This window comes from Nuphar pumila, chromosome 3 (genome assembly GCF_984573655.1).
Source record: "Nuphar pumila chromosome 3, dmNupPumi1.hap1.1, whole genome shotgun sequence".
NCBI classification, from domain to species: Eukaryota; Viridiplantae; Streptophyta; class Magnoliopsida; order Nymphaeales; family Nymphaeaceae; genus Nuphar; species Nuphar pumila.
The window spans coordinates 125,756,654-125,773,382 of record NC_143251.1 but is presented as its reverse complement, the minus strand read 5'-3'; the positions used below and the strand labels follow the sequence as shown (position 1 = coordinate 125,773,382).

At 36.6% G+C, this 16,729-nt stretch overlaps 1 protein-coding gene and 1 long non-coding RNA gene across 2 annotated transcripts in view; both read left to right on the top strand.

Moving 5' to 3' along the window:
• The first annotated feature begins 5,377 nt into the window (after positions 1-5,377).
• On the top strand, positions 5,378-8,647 carry LOC149843653 (uncharacterized). Its single transcript, XR_016431146.1, has 4 exons — positions 5,378-5,684; positions 5,801-6,303; positions 7,551-7,739; positions 8,179-8,647. It is a non-coding gene; the product is annotated as an uncharacterized LOC149843653 (long non-coding RNA).
• Positions 8,648-13,402: 4,755 nt separating this feature from the next.
• The window catches only part of LOC149843652 (uncharacterized), a 44,622-nt gene continuing 41,295 nt past the window's right edge, over positions 13,403-16,729 (top strand). The window contains exons 1-2 of the mRNA XM_089999996.1: positions 13,403-13,647; positions 15,936-15,973. Coding sequence (XP_089856122.1) covers positions 13,581-13,647; positions 15,936-15,973 — 105 coding nt within the window. The 5' untranslated portion in view covers positions 13,403-13,580. The remainder of the gene's footprint in view (positions 13,648-15,935; positions 15,974-16,729) is intronic.

Here is a 16,729-nt window from a genome sequence, read left to right as displayed (position 1 = left end):
ATTGTCGTTTTTTAGCAAAAATATATGGTTGCTTAACATCTAATACAACAAATAACTTTAATTCACAGATTCTCGCCATATGTGACAAACCCATAAATTCACTTATTGAAAAACTTTGTCTCATGTTGATGAAACAATTTAAGAAAAAAAAAGTTTGCGAAAAAACATATGAAAGACGTTATAGTGTCGAAGGTAAAATAAAAACTTTTGGAATTGAAGAAAAAGGCACAACAAATACATGTGCACATAGAGCATTGCTTCTAATAATTATACAAAACTCACAATTGATCTCATGGTTAAAGTGTTTATCTTTAGAGTCGCTTATGCTCTTATGAAGAGTGTCAAATTAACAAGATTTCTTGTGAATATGTGATCACATGCATTTTATATAAAAAAACCTAAAAAAAAGATTACTGTGATAAATTCTTCAAGGTTGAATTGTATCGAGTCACGTATAATCAATACATACTCTTATATTGTCTATCAAGCAAAAGTGATTTGCAAAGGAGAGCGACCTAAGGTTAATAGACGAAAAACAAAATACATGAATGTTGTGTCGTACAAGTACAATGTATATGGTGAGGTTAGTCATAACAGACAATACCATGAATAACAATATGTATATATCTAGTGTTGTTTAATGATTTGCTTCTTTGTGTATATATTCAATATTTTTTAATTTTTTGCTTCTTTATATGTATATTAGGTAGTTCGAGATATATGACCATACACGTTCTTGCAACAAAAAAAAGACTCAAAGGGCTCTAACTTTTGAAGAGCAAGGAACAATCGGTCATATATAAAGCACAAGCAATATCTTGAAACATGTGTGTATATTTGATAATTGTATACAATTTATTTTTGTTATTAAGAACCTGTTAATGAGAAAGGAAATGCTATAGAAGAGAACACTCTCAGTTGAAAGAGTATGAGTTTGGCAAAGAAATTCTCTTGCCAAGTGACGTAAGCATTAGTTTTGCATATTGATTTATTTGTTTTTTTGTTACTTTTGAATATAATTTTATTTGTTCTTTTGTTACCATACTATATTTACTATGTAGCGTATAGCAAGATTTATAGAAAGGCTCAAAGTGTCTTGTAGCAAAGATAGAGAAAGAGACAACTTGTCGAAGACCTTTTACCTTACCCCGTATTTCTCCACGAGTCCGAAAAGCGATGTTTATATTGTTTTACTACCAATTGATAAAAAAATAATTGGTAAACCTTGTCTGATCACGATAAATGATAAAAACTGAAGGGCAACAGCAAGGTGGGGCAACAAATTGCTTAAAGAGCAACGACTTGCTGTATCATTTTCTTAATGTTGACAAGACATGTTTTTACACAACTTTGCATACTTACAAATAAATTTCTATATACACAACAACGTTGCACTAGATTTATGATATTGTTCTTAATTTTTTTTAACTAGGCAAAGAACACTGGTTATTTGGAAAATGAATATGAAATAAAATGACTTTGGGCTATACAATTCTATGTTGAACACATATTTAACAGATAAAAACTCTAAACAAACAATATGATAACACAACTTACTAAAAAATATATTCATTTTTTTTTTATATGTTATCATTTTTTTTATGTTTGTTATCTCCTTTTTTGTACATTTGTGTTGCAAGTTCATTTTTTTTAGTGCAATTTGGGTTTGATTGTTACAAAGACTAGACAATGTAGATGATGAAAGTTATTCCTCAAAAATAGAACAAGTAATGACTTTGCATTCGTTTGCTAACTCATTTCATATATGTACATATTTTTTACTTAGTGTTTTTTTGTTTTACATTTATGATTGTGGTATATCTGTCAGATAATATCTACAGTACTTTGGCAGAAACTAAAGATTGAACTTAACATAGGTATATGTTTATATGTTAGTTATTTATTAGTTTGAGATGTTCACTGTAGTTATTTGTTTGCTAATAAAGGGTTATTTTTAGCAAGATGTCACATATATAAAGAATTGTATGATCAAGTTCTACAAGCAAATGAATGAAAAGATTTTCAAAGTGCAAACGACAATGAAAAGGTGAAGACATCAGTTAGAGAGGTGCTTAAAGAGTTTGTTCAACTAGCTGAGTTATGGATAATTATGCTCGTTTATAATAGGTCAAGTTAAACGTATATTTGTGATTTGATGGATCAAGTTAAACTTTATCTATAACTTTGTAATGAAGCCTATCTATTGAATGTAACTTTGTAATTGCTAAACTTAAAGTTATTTTATTTTGTGTAAACCAACTATATTTAGTTATGTGTTAATAATATTGACTTGTCTATACATGGAGAAACAATTTTATGAAAATTTTCAGTTTTTGTCGATAGGATTTTCACAAATATGCTTCACGAGATTTCAGAACATATATGAGAACCAGTATGATATACGTAAATGAATTAAAAATAGTTGTCAAAAGGAAAGCAGGTAAGTAACCACTGATTAGAGAGAAAAGATAAAAAAGACCATAGATTATGTATGATTAAAAAAAGCCATTAAAATAAAAAATATTGTATATTTGTCATAATTTCATAAATATTTAAGTACGATATTTTTGATACCTAGAAATTTGCAGATAACTTCACGGGAGAGCATGCAATATATGCAAAAAAGTAAGTTATTTACAAAATTAGTGGTAAGTATTTAACACATAAATTTATGTGATTTTAAGAAGTGTATGCGAAAAAATAAGATATTTACAAATATATTTATACAAAATATTTATCTATATGCAAAATAGTAGGATATTTACGATTTTGGTGATTTTAGTTTCACTGAAAATTCACAAATAAATTTATGCAAGTTTGTAAGGTTTAAAATCGTTGTGATTCTAGATTTAAGTGTGTGTTGGACATATTTGATAAACGGTATAATTTTTCCGCAAAATGCCTAAAATTGCAATTGCAAAGTATAAAAGGCTCTTAACGATGTTGGATATTTGTGATTTTGGACATCGAGAGAATATACAAAATTATATAGTTTTTAGATAATCTAGTCAAATTACCGATACAATACTGTTATTTTTCTTATGGTAATTCCATTACATGTAAATAAAGCACATTTGATATCTAATTTTGAATTTGTTTAGCCAACATCCAACTAGTCAAGTCTAGTACGACCATACATCCTTATTTTGTATGAAGACTTTACTCATCCAATCTAAACATATATGGACCGAATGCCAATCATATATAAAGGTCAAGAATCAATTTGGATAAAAAGGTCTGTTATTCCTTTATTTTTTCCAGGTCAAGATAAAAATCATCGTTAGCACAATGTCAAACCCTTAATTGGTAAAACCCTTGAAGTCTTCCTTACCTATAGGAAACTGCACCTAGCTTTGACTTTACAAGAGACGGTGCCTCATGGGTTTTGAAGCAGAGTCATCTCGTGCAACCACAGCCATCCCTGTCTAGGAAGGCAATGCCCACGAAGGTACTAGCTTACAAACAACTAGTAATAACTTGGGCTTTCTGTCAGATGGTAGCTAAGGATGCACTTACGCAGATGTTTGAAATACAGCTGAAAAGCTGAAATTAATTCCTGTAAGACATCTTTTGTTCTACCAAATCCCTGTAAGACTCTGTTTGGAAGCCAATGTTGGAGAAGACAAACAACAACAACTACTACACCTTCATCCCAAAACAATTGGGGTCGGCCATATGAACCAACAAAGAAAATCATTCTGGGTCTTCCACATGAATCCTTCTCCTCCATTCATTTCTATCCAATGTTGGAGAAGAGTGGATAAAAAAATGAGTGATCAGGTTGGTGTTATCTCTGCTCTTAACTCCATTCTTTGTTCCTTTTTGAAAGGCAAGCTGGTTAGGGATGACAGTGGACTGGGGTGGGGGGTGAGGGCGGGGGACAAGGTCTCCAACCCTGCCCCATATCAAAATCTTAGCTTCCATCTCCACCTCCATCTCGGCACGGGTTTTGATTTTAATCTTCATCCCTGCCTCCATCCCCGTTTCATGTCGTCCATATCCGGTCTAAAGGATCGAGGCGGGGCGGGATCTCATTTCTCCTGGGTCCACTGCCATCTCTAAAGAAGGATCAGGATAGGGACAAAGCCGGGATGAGGGCGGGTCAGGAGAAAGCTTAGGTCCATCACCACCTCCATCCCTAAGCGGGTTTTGATTTTAACTTCCATCCCCGCCACCATCCCCATTTCATGTTCTCAATCCCCGGTCCAAACAGGGCGAGGCGGGGCGGGCCCGGTTTCCCCAAGTCCACTGCGATCTCTAAGCTGGTGTTAGGCAGATCCTACCAATTATACAATTATACAAGCCTACCAATTATACAATTATACAAGCGAGATTTGAACTTCCCAACACAAGGTAATGTGCACTAGATGCTCATATCAGACCACAAAACCCGATCCAAATTTGAACTGTTGCATTTCTACGTAAAACCCTCGCTTCAAAGGAGACACCACAAAACCCTCATTTCCCCACCGCGGTCCCCACGATTTATTTTAGAGATGGTTCCGATTAAAAGCTGATGATTGCAGCGATGGGTGGAAGTCCCGCTCTTCTTCTTCCACTCTCTTCTGCGACCCCCAAACTCCATTACCCATCTCTTCATAGCACCATTCCCCACCACCCAACGCCCCTCTTCTCATTCATAACCAATGGGAAGAGAAGGAACGGTCTCAGACTCAGAGTTTGTTCGCTGGGAACCGACCCACTGCCGGTGCGGTCGGCCGCGGATTTGGAGAGCTTGGATTCCGACGAGTTCCCCGCTCTCCGAACCTTCGAGAACAACCTAGGCAGGCTCTCCGTGATCGGAGACGTCAGTCTGCAGCAAGCCCTCCCCGCGGCTGCGGGCTACGGTGGCAGCGCTGCCGACGAGCACATCGCCGCTGGATTATCCGTCATGGTTGTGGAAACGGTCTTTCCTGGGCACCCCGGCGAACACATCACGGTTGCTACAAGATTGGTGGGTTTTGCAGATTTTGATTGTTTCGTTGAGACCTCTTTCTCTATTTATAAAAATCGGGTTCAGATCTTATTGTCGAACTGTTTCCATCTGCTTCTGATTTCTCTGCGAGTGGTTACATGTTGAAACTTCTTAGTTGATCATCCTCATACTATTGGGGATGTTGGCGTGCATCCACTTGTATAGAAAAGTGGGGTAAGCGTTGGGGAGAAACCAAATCTGAGGAAGCAATTCCCCTCCATGTGAATCTCTTAGGAAATTCAACAAACACTTGGTAGGAACAATCACATAAAGCCAAATCCAACCCAACAATAAGTTGGGTTTTTTGCGTTGTGGAGGTTGATACAATTACACCAACTTGTCGAGAACAGTGGGATAAATTGGGACATTCTAACATTAAGTGTGATACGACTTCCTCTGTTATCCCGTTATTTTTGGATAATTGGGTGGCATCCCAAACACCCACTAATTGGATGGTAGTGTAGTGACTTCTTAGTTTTAGGTGCTAAGGCTATGTTGTCATCAGTTTTTGCCAGCTAGGAAAGTTATAGAGAAAGTGAAGGAACTGAGGAGTTCTCTCACTGCTGACATCTCATCGGGTTTGACCTCTAATACCATACTGGCCATGACATTCAGGCAAGTGGTCATTCAGCGTTTGTGGAGTTTTGAGCTTGCATTGTTCCAACCAGGAAATGAGCGCGGCGTGAACGAGCTTGGCAATCCCAGAGAGGTGTTTAATTATCTGAATTGTCCATTGGCATTTTTGTTCAAAGTTCTGGCTTGTCATCTATAGTTTAGTAGGTTATGTATGATTTGCTCACATGTAATTTTATCCTGTTACCTCAGCAGGTTCCGCTTTATTGTACTCTTAGCTCCTCGGATGAAAAGGTTCTGGCCGTGCTTGCTGAAACAATTTGTACATGTGCATTAGAAAACACTAGAAGTCTATAAGCAATTTTATTGGCCACAAATTGGGCATGTCCTCCAGTAATGCATTTCATTGGTTCAAAAAGCGCGGGAAGATCACCTCTATGGATTTATCAGTTTCTCTGTATCAGTTTTCTTATAATGAAATGGCGGACAATGCCAGGACACCGGCAAAAGTATTCGAGTCAAGTAAGTGGAATTGTGTTCTCAAGGGAAGGAAGTCACGACATGCATGGTGGCCTTTGTCAACACATTCAAGAATGGGAAAAAAAGATGGTCCTGAATTTAGCACATGGGTTCAAGAGTATGTACCATCTTACAAGTTGCAAATCGATGCTAACAAATTTAAAAGTGTGAAGTTTGGTGGGTGGCAAAAATTTCAAGATAATAGGTGGGAAATTCTTTTAAGTCATTATCAAATGGTATGTTATTGCCCATTTATTTATTTCCGATATTCCCTAGAAAACATAATTGATTTTTTTTCCTGTATGCATATACTTACATGAGACATGTAAGATTTTGTTCTAACTCTTGCATGAAGCATTGCACTTGAGGGCTTTCTGAGGTTCCATGGTATTTGAACATGAACTGCCAATGATGCTACATATGCTGTCAACCCTTCACTTATTTGCTCCACAAATGAAGTTTTCTATTCTTCCATTTTTATTATTCATGGTTATGGAGTCATTATGTTCACGAATGTTCTTTTATTACTTTGACTCTTAAAATGATTCGATCTTCAACTTTCTATTTCTTACTCCATTGTTGTTTAGATTTCAACAAAGCCCACTGATTGTGGCATTCACATGGCAGGAATGTGCATACTGAAATGGTATGTTTACTCCACTAGCCCCAAGTGGACTTTGTACAGATACTGCTCATTGGAACTAACGATATTCGGTGTTAATCATTTGCTTGACTCACTTCATGTTTTAGAGTATGTAGGAATTTTAACTAAGCTTCATGTTTGATAGGAATAAATATGAACAATTATTTGGGCAGTGGTAAGAAAAAGAGCCTGTTTCTTGGAAATCGAGTTCCTAGAGTAAATAACTTCCATTTTTTATGATTTCCTTGCATTATGATAGTTTCTGTGCAAAGTTTCCATTTCTAGCTTCTGTTCCAAATGCTCAAGATTCTTTCATATGGTCTTCTTGCCATCCAATACTGTGTCATTTAGAAATCCTATGACTTTTATTCTAGTTTAAGTAAATGCTCTTTTTATAAACCTAATGTTCAAGTTGTGATGTTTCAATTAACTCAATTATTTTGAAAACAAAGATGTCATTTCTCAATATTTTGGAATGTTAAATATAATGTTTTCTTGTCAAATTCAATTTGATAAAAAGATGGATGAGAAGGAATTTTTTTAAATAAGCATTTGTGCCTTTGTTGGTTTAATTGAGAATATTGCACATCGATGTGAACTTTTCCCCCCTCTTTCCAGGTAGAGTTGGCTGATATTCTAGATATGTATTATGAAGATTTATATGCCATTCCTTTCATGAATCTTCAGTATAAGATGGACACAATATCTTCTAACAACTTGAAGAGTATGGTGCAGTCTTTGCTGAATGATTTTTATACTTTTATCTTCCAACAGTCTCACTTATTGGGTTGATTGAACAGTATGTCCCAAATAATTTGTTGCTGTTTTTTTAAACTACAGAGGAATTTTTCTTTTTGGCGAATTCTGTCTGCCACAGTTGCTACTGGATTTGTTGTGGTTATCATCAGTGTTTAGGGAAAACTTTATTTCCGTGGCTCCTGGAAGTACGTGGAATCGTCTATTGAACCTTGTTCATTATCAGTGCGAGATATTGACTCTTCTGAGCATCAACCTTCGAGCCATACCGATGTATGTATTCGGAGTGATTCCATCATACTCATTCTTTGTTGCTGCTAGTGTTTGATGCCCCACTTTTGGCATTATTGCCATTTATACACGGGGGAAATGCTATTGAATATTGTGAGGGCAGTCGCAACTGATATAATTTGTTATTTTGTGAAGTTTTATGATGTGCAGTGGGCTGTTGAAAACTTGCTTTAGATATATCTCAAAGTTCAAGTGATTCCAACTTGCTTTTCAGGACTTTTAAGAGAATATTACTATTAGCCTAAAATTTTAAAGTTTGGCCTCTTTGTTGGATATCTATTTACTGCATATTCACTAAATATTCTTTTGTTGTATCTCTATTTTCCAAAGGGAACCTCTTTTTGTTAAATGCTAGGTCTAGTATCAGTGGTTTTGAAAGAAACTAATCTTTTTCTCTCTTTCTTTTTTTCTTCTCTTGTAGCCTATGTTTCCATCAAGTATAGAACTTTCTCCCATGGAGATGGAAACTTTATGTGTCTCAGCTCAGTCATGGAAAGGATTAATGATGGTCTTGGCTGCTCTGATAGCATAGAATTTAATGCTGATGTTGGTGCATGGACTGCGGAAATTCCACCATACTTGGGCGCATTGAACAACACAGAGGTTGTTCAGGAGAGTGTTGCTCGAAATGATGGGTCAGGTGCAAACTAATCCAATTCTACTGTTGATTTGACAGATCCTCATGTTTCTGAGAGCAGGTCATCTCCTGACAAAGTGAATGAAATAAATCAAGCTCCAACTGCACAAGATATTGCAAGCTACGAGGTAATTCAATTGTGTTTTGATTTTTTCCCTGCTATTATATTTTCAACTCTCTTGATGTAGATAGTAGATAACAGATTTTGAGTGGTTGCTTTCATTTTACTGATGGTTTCTTGCTATTTGAATTAGGTGAAACTAATCTCAACATTCAAAGAGAATCCAACTGATGTAACATACTGAATAATGTAAACCTAGTCTGCTATCTTCACTCATACTCACAACATAAACTGAATAAGCATCAAATTACATGGTATTTTACTTTCATCCTCATGCTGTTGATATGCTCACAATGCTTTGTCATATATTGTGATACTAAACAGCATGCATTATGAGCAATATTAGCAGCAAGGGAGTTTAACATTTTACCCCCATTATAAGTTATGTTTTGTTACAAGTCAAGTCATAAATATGGGTTCTTCCTTTGTCTAACTTGTTTTCTTAAAGGTTTTGATTAAAAGAGGCCCCAATGGTGTGGTATCCGACACAAGGAAACTCCAAAGTTTAGTTCCTCTTTCTAAGTAGCCATCTGATTTCTGGATAAACTGCATATGCCTTGAGTTGGAAGCTCTCAACTCCTTCAATTGGTAAATGCTACCTCTAGCGTAGGATTTATGGATTCCAATTTTGGATGCAAAGACAAAGGTATAAATGCCTCAACTGCATCCTCAATTCATTATATGCCTTCTCAATTCCTTTGTCCCAAATAATCAGTGACAGAGTAGTTTGACTGAATTTCAACCAATTCCTCAATTCTTGCATCAATTACCAGCCACCTGACTGAGCCTTATTGATGTTTTGGTCTGCTCATCAATGCTTATTTTTTCTTTTTTGGTTATACAGCTTCTGTTATCGAGGGATGGGAAGGTTATGGGTCTTCAGCCTACAAGCCCTGTGGCAGTCAACCATTGGGCAAGAAATCCATTAGCCAGTGGTCTGTACAAGGGAAGAAAACTTTCCCCTGGTAAGCATACTTGGAGACCTATCCTGTACTGCATTTCATGGCTGTCTATTGTTAAGTGATTTGATGTTATCTGATAACAGGTATTTTTGAACCACGCCTCAAGATTCAACATCCAGACAGCGCCATCCTGATGGAGCTGTTGATATCAGTTAGCTCTGCTTCACATTTTGCATTACTGAGGCCTCTTTGCACGGTGAGATGGTCATGACGATTTTCTGTTCATGACACTAACATCGGAATGAATGAGCACTGACCTATAACAACAATGAAAGTAGACTCATGCATCATGACATTCACTGCATTACTGAGGCCTCTTAGAACTGGGTTACTTAATGAGCCCGCTCCTCTATGAGGTAAACCCTGGGTGGGGTCACCGACACTCAGCCTTTATGGAGCCACCAGTTAAAGGCACCCTCACACCCGATAAGAATTGAACCTGGGATTAACAGGTCAGCACTTTCTCCCCGTGCCCATGGCAACCCAGCTGGTGTGAGAGCAGGTGATATATCAAAACAGATTTTTTTTTTTTTATGTTGTGAAATCACCACCATACATTGTATAAACAATGAAGCCCACAAGAAAGTACCGATGTTATCGTTACACAAAGATGGAGGCCAGGAATGGTGGTGATTTCAAACCACAAGGGTTTTGACCAATGACCAAATCACCTTGAAAAGGCATCTACCTTTTGCAAAGTGAAACTTTGGGATGGGTGGATGCCATTGCAAGAATATGATTCTCCTTACCAGCGGCTCTGCTTGTTTGGTAGGGGCAGCTAGTGCACGTTATCTTGTGTTGGGAAGTTGCAAATTCAAATCCCAATGGTATCGTTGTAGGTCTGCCTAATCCCAACTTGCCTTAAAAAAAAGAAGAATATGATTCTCCTCAAAAGGGCAAAAGCCTCCACAGCTTTGTCATCAAATTGACCTTGTTTAGGATGTGACACTTGATGATTTTTTTGCTATTATTAGATTACGAATTTTTGAAGAAAACTCTGTGAACTTTTACTGTGCTCTTTTTTCTTCCCCTTTTTTGTGCTTACTTCAGTGATGGTTAACTTATCAAGGAAAGCATTATTCTAAAAAAACTTATCAAGGGAAGCATAGTATATAAATATGAACATAAGGTATATATGAGTGTATGTCATTACTTCCACTTGCCTGTGTTAAAAATAATTACATCATCACATATAAGAACAATGTTTTTTTTATTAATTAAGTTTGAATCAAAATAATGACTTCTTCCTGTTAAAAAAAAGAAAATAAATATATTTATGTCATTTGTGCAATCATTCATCTTCCAAGTTATCTGAAATGTAGAGAATTTTCTATGTAATCTGGTAGGGTCTGCCTAACCCGAACTTGCCATCGAAAAAATACTTCCTCTGTTTTTTCCTTGGCAAGCACGGCTGCCAAGAATGCTGACTTGGTTTTAAGATTCGATTCATTGTCATCCTATTTCTCTAATTAGGAGATCACGTAGGGCTGTAATTGGGTCGGATCTAGAGATGGCACCGACCCATTTTCCAAAATTTGGATTTGGCATGGGAAATAGAATACGGGCATATGACTATTTATTCAAACTGGGATCAGATTCAATTGGAGATTTGATAAAAAAAAACATGTTAAATTGTAACACCATGAGTTTGTGGGACCAAGCCACTGGTGCACACTTTTTTTTTTCTTTGATAGGCAAATTGGGGGATAACCCCCATGAGATACAAATATGAGACCCCTCAGTCCTGATCTAGCTATCTCAATTGATTCCACCAATGTGACATGTTGGTTGATCAAACCAATGTTGTCAGTAGTATCATCAGAAAATAGATACGCGGTACTAACCTGAATCGGCTATTTTTTAAAAATTATAAAAACTTAAATTTAATGTTTAATATTATTTTAACGTTTTAAACATGTGTCACGTTCTCATTGACTTGAAATACTTTTGAATTGTTTTTTATCCGATTCTTTCTGAATCGGTATCGGCCAATTCACCTGAATCGTTGGCCAAACGATTCAGGACCGATACCGATACTGACAAGATTGGGTCAAACAATTAAAGATAAACTAGAGTCTGGATCAGATGCAAACGTATTGCACAAATGCAATGTGCCGCTCCCTGTCAAGAATTTCAAAAAACGTGGGTCATTTTTAAAATTTTAGATAAAAGGTAAATCCCTAAATGGAAATCTCCCAATTTTCAATGTATAATGTAATCAACACAAAAGGTACTATTTTATCATGGGTATGGTTTTGCCTATGGAAGGTCCGATTAGACCTGGATCCTGACATAGTATCCGTGGTCCAGCACCTCTTAGCTGGATCCTGGTTTAGACCCACCGAATTCTGACAGTGTTCCAGTCATTGACACCCCTAGTGAAAACATGTAGGTTGAATCAGGTCTCTTATTTCTCATCTGCATTCCATTGCATCGGCATCTTTCCCACGTAAAACCCTAGTCTCCAACCATCTTTTCCTTTGACCCCATATGACAATGATACAATACAATTTGGATCTGGATTCAATTTTGTTTCACTGGACATAATACTAGACTCGACTTTCAGATTCAAACTTACAGAACATAAGCATCCATCCAAGATCTGGATCAACCATAAATTGCTTCTGGAACCCCGTTGGCCGATAGTGGCATTTATAGGGACGTCAATCAATTGGATTTTATCCGATATCTGGCCAAGTTCGATTTCATTTAGTTGTGTTTGGTAAGCCAAAACCATATCCGATTATGGTCGGATGCAGATATGGTTTTAATTTTTTGCTACTGAATCGGACAAATATCCAGATTTGATGGATAACTGAATCCATAAAAAAGTGGATCTGATATGAGATTTTCATCACCTGAATCCGAATCCAAATTCAAATCCATTCAAGCCACATCTGATTAATGAGATATAATATTGGCTACATCCAATCCGAATCCAATCCGTTTACATCCCTAGGGGTAGCGGTGCAAAGAGGTCAGATTCACACTGGATCCTGTCAGATCTGAGTCCAAATCCTAAATGCAAACAGTATATCTAAATCTGGATCTAGATCCAAGTCAGTTTAGAGGAGTCCAGATTGAATCCAAATCCTAAATGCATGTGGTAGAATTGGATTCCAAAAAAAAAGAACAAAACTAGCTATTTACATGTAAAAAATGCATTCGGTTCATATTTTGGTTTGAATCAACTCCATAACCAATTTAAAATACTGATCCAAATCTACATTCGGATTTTACTTGAAGGATCCATACAAAAAACAATACATGTCAGATTTGAATAGGATGTCTGACCATGTCCGATCCGTTTGCAGCCCTAACAAGTCAACCAACGCTTATTTGGTAGGACCAGTTAGTGCATGACACCTTGTGTTTGGACACTGCAAGTTCAAAACCCAATGATGCGCTGTATAACCGGTGGGGGTTGCCTAATCCCAGCTTGCCTATATAAAAAAAACCTACAACAAGCACAGTGACAAATCTAGCACAAAAAATTATCGGAAAGCTAAAAACTGTAATTTCTCATGATATTTTTCAATTTCTCATTAGCTTTTCATAAAAACACATAAATATCGTGGTTTAAACACGATATTTGTGTTTTTATCGGCTATTTATCATAAAAAACCTCGTGGTTATTATTTTTAAATATTTTTTACTTATATTTCCATATACAAATAATTTTTAGTATTTCTAAATTATTTTTGATTGCCGAGATTTTGCCAAAAAATACGAGCTTTAAAAAAAAAATTCAATTTCTCTCAAGTTTTTTGGCTGCCTATATTTTACCGTTTTTAACTTTTGCCACTACGGAAACAAGTAACATCGTCCTTGTCAGGGACTCGGGACATAAAGACCTGTCACGCCAAATCAATTTGTAAGACTTGTAGTAGGGTCACTATAAAAACAGAGAGGCCCTAAACAAAGCAGAGGCCAAAAAGGAGTCTCTCCCTCTTTCCTTCTCCGGTAGGGTTTGCTAATTTTGCACTACCGCACGCGCTCGAGGAGAAAGAGAGAGCAGCGAAGAAAGAAAAACGCATCCCATCATCCACTGCCATTCCATCCATCGATCGATCGAGAGATAAAGAGAAAGAGGGAGAGAGAGGATGGGGAGGGGTAAATTCAAGGGCAAGCCCACCGGCCGCAGGCACTTCTCCACGCCCGAGGAAATGCGTGAGTCCCTCCCATCTCTCTCCCTACTACAAATTTCGATATCCTTCCTCTTATTCCTCTGCATTAAATAATGTTTCCTCTTAGATCTTCTGCCTTCTGATCGGTTGCTTTAGAAGCGGGAAAACGCCTAAACCCGTTTATGGCCATGTTCATCAATTTGTTTTGTTTTGAGGATTGCTATGATCTTGAATAGGAAGTATTTCATATGGGGTTTTGATCGATCAGTATTAGTCTTCAGGTATACTGTTTGATTAGTTTGTGGATGGTTTTGTCGCGAAATAAATCGATTATAGTGACTGTTTTTTTTTTGTTTGTGTAGTTTAGTATCTGTGATTCCTGATTGATGCCTTGGAGTACTTTTCAATCTTTCGGAATTGATGATGCATTAGTTGTTGCGTTTGGCGTTCCCTTTTTTTGCTTTTGTCCCCTTCTAAATATTGCTGGACGTTGCTAGGTGTAGCGTACATATATTGTTATGAAGTAGAAATATTACACTTAAAATAGCTAAGTTAGTTTCCTATGTTTTGAGGAAGAATGAACTGCTTGATTTTGGGGGCCTGGAGCGAGGTGATGCAATCATTTCTTTGGTAGGAATCTCTTCAATAGAAAGATTCTATAGGTCGAACTTGGCTTGATATAAATCACTCCAGGTTTTAGGTAGCAATCATTCAACATGCCCCGGTTTATAGAATCCTAGATCTGAAGAATCCAGTTATCCAACCATTTGAGGCTGTGAATTTATGATTTGTATCTCAACTTGAGACCTCAAGATTCATTTTACCAGGGGTTAGAGCTTCTTGTTGAGTTGTCAGGTTTTTGTGTAAGTGAGAATAAGATGATCGAGTGAATTTGTAGGAATGCCTAAGTGAATTGTTTTTGCATGATTATAGGTTCTAGAGAAGAAATCCCTGTCTGACTTATCTCGTGGAATCATCTACTGGGATATGTTGGTGCATGCACACACATGATGGGTGCTCACCGTAGCGACAAATATTGCTGATATTTTATTTACAGGAGAATGGTGTCAGCTGATATTAAAGGGGAGATATCACTATATTTTTAAGGGGTAAATATTGGCTACTGATGAAGGTAACTAATGAGTAGTATAAATCATTTTTTTCTTCAAAAATTTTCAATTTTTTGTAGATCAAATGTTACTGATGTGATCTACATGGTTTGTTTAGTAGGAAACTTGTTTTGGATCATGTGATTATGCCAAGTAATTAGGTCTTTAAAGGGGTCCAAAAATCAATGACCCACAATGTGCCAAAATTTCATAACTCAAAAGATCACATTTTTACATCAGAAAAGCACGATCCGAGGCTTGATCCTTAGCAAAGAAATCATGCTGAACACATCTATGTGGTTTGATTGAGTTGATGCAACTTGCACCTATGATTTCTAGATCATTAGTTCCTTACCTGCACCTATGATTTCTAGATCATTAGTTCCTTATCTTCATTAGTAGCAAATATTTTCCCCTTTTTAAAATATCGGCTGTGACATAAATACCACGTTGTATCATAATACTATTTTTTTTTATATCTTTAACTGTGTATATATTTTCCTGATTCTTTGTTTATTTTATTTTTAAATACTTTTTCAATTATTTGTTTAAATTTTCATAAAAACTACTGCTAAAACCTATTATTTTTTATCCTTTTAAAATTTTCTTTACATTTATTTTTTTAAAGCATCTAAGAACTTCCTGTGAACCACTTTTTAAAAAAAAAAAACTCCCGAGAAGCATCTTGCGGAGAAATTGCCGATAACATGATTTGCTCCTATGATGGTAACCATGATATTCTGTCATTGCTGATTTTAAATCTTTTGTCAAGCTATGTTATTTTATGCTCAAAAAGTCATCCTTATGTCTCTACTACTGAGTACTGATGGTAAGATCCCAATATACATATTCTTTGATCGAAATACTGAATGGATTAATAACCATCGTCATGTCATGTCTTTGTAGCACATACATGCTAGGTGCAGTGTCCATGTGATGTTGATCTTAATATAACAGAAACATGTGCCTTGGGGTTATTTTGTAAGAATATATCTGCGTGTCATAAGGAATTCCCATGCTCATCCATTTGAAATATTGGATTCATAGGCTTCTTGCACTGAGTTCCTTACAGCCAAACTTTTAATTTGCATGACTGGTGCATCTACCCATCATGTCAATTTAAGTTTTAGTATGAACATGCTATCTCTTAACTGCTAATATGGAATGCACAAACTCTAAATTGAAGTTGTCTGATGTTTTTTTTTTTTTTTCAAAATTTCAGTTGCTGGCACCTCCACACGCCCTCGCAGTTTTAGACAGGTATGCTACATTATGGTGTCAAAAAAGTATAAATTGCCCACTAGTGTTACTCTCTTGTTATTGTCTTTTAATGTCTATAGTCATTTGAATAAGTTATGATTTGTTAGCATCTTATTTAAACTTCTAACTCCACAGTGTGAGGCATAATGCTGATCTCATGTGTGTTCATTTTTTCTCATGTGGTGGTAACATAGATTTTGTTTCTAATAGAACCATAAGCTACTAATCTTTTTCAAAATCATGGCAAGGCTTATGGATGTTTTTGGATTGGGAAATACATCTAGTTTTACTTGCGAGATGAATAATTTACACGTCTCATATAAGACAAATGAAATTTTAAATATTGCACATGATTAACCTGGTCCATTGAGGGTTTTGAGTTGCCTCACCAGACTGGTAGATTGACTGTAGAGCAAATTGAGTTTTCAAAGTATATCTATTTTTCTTGTTTTCTTTTCTCTTTGGTAGGTGACAGGAACACAAAATGAACATGCTTGATGCAACATGACTCATGATGCGGACCAAGTCTCGGGTGAGCTCGATCCAACTCCAAATGTCTGAATATTGCAAACGTATCCAAGCCAAGCCGATCCAGATTCGTTACCTGAGCTCCATTTGTTGCAAGCTACCTCAGCCACATGGAACTCCAGCCAAGAGGATGCCACCTCAGCCATGCCATCACCTCATCCATGTGGGACCCCTTTGGGCGCCCCTCATTAATGACAAGTGAGACCCACATGGGGTGTCCCCTCTAGA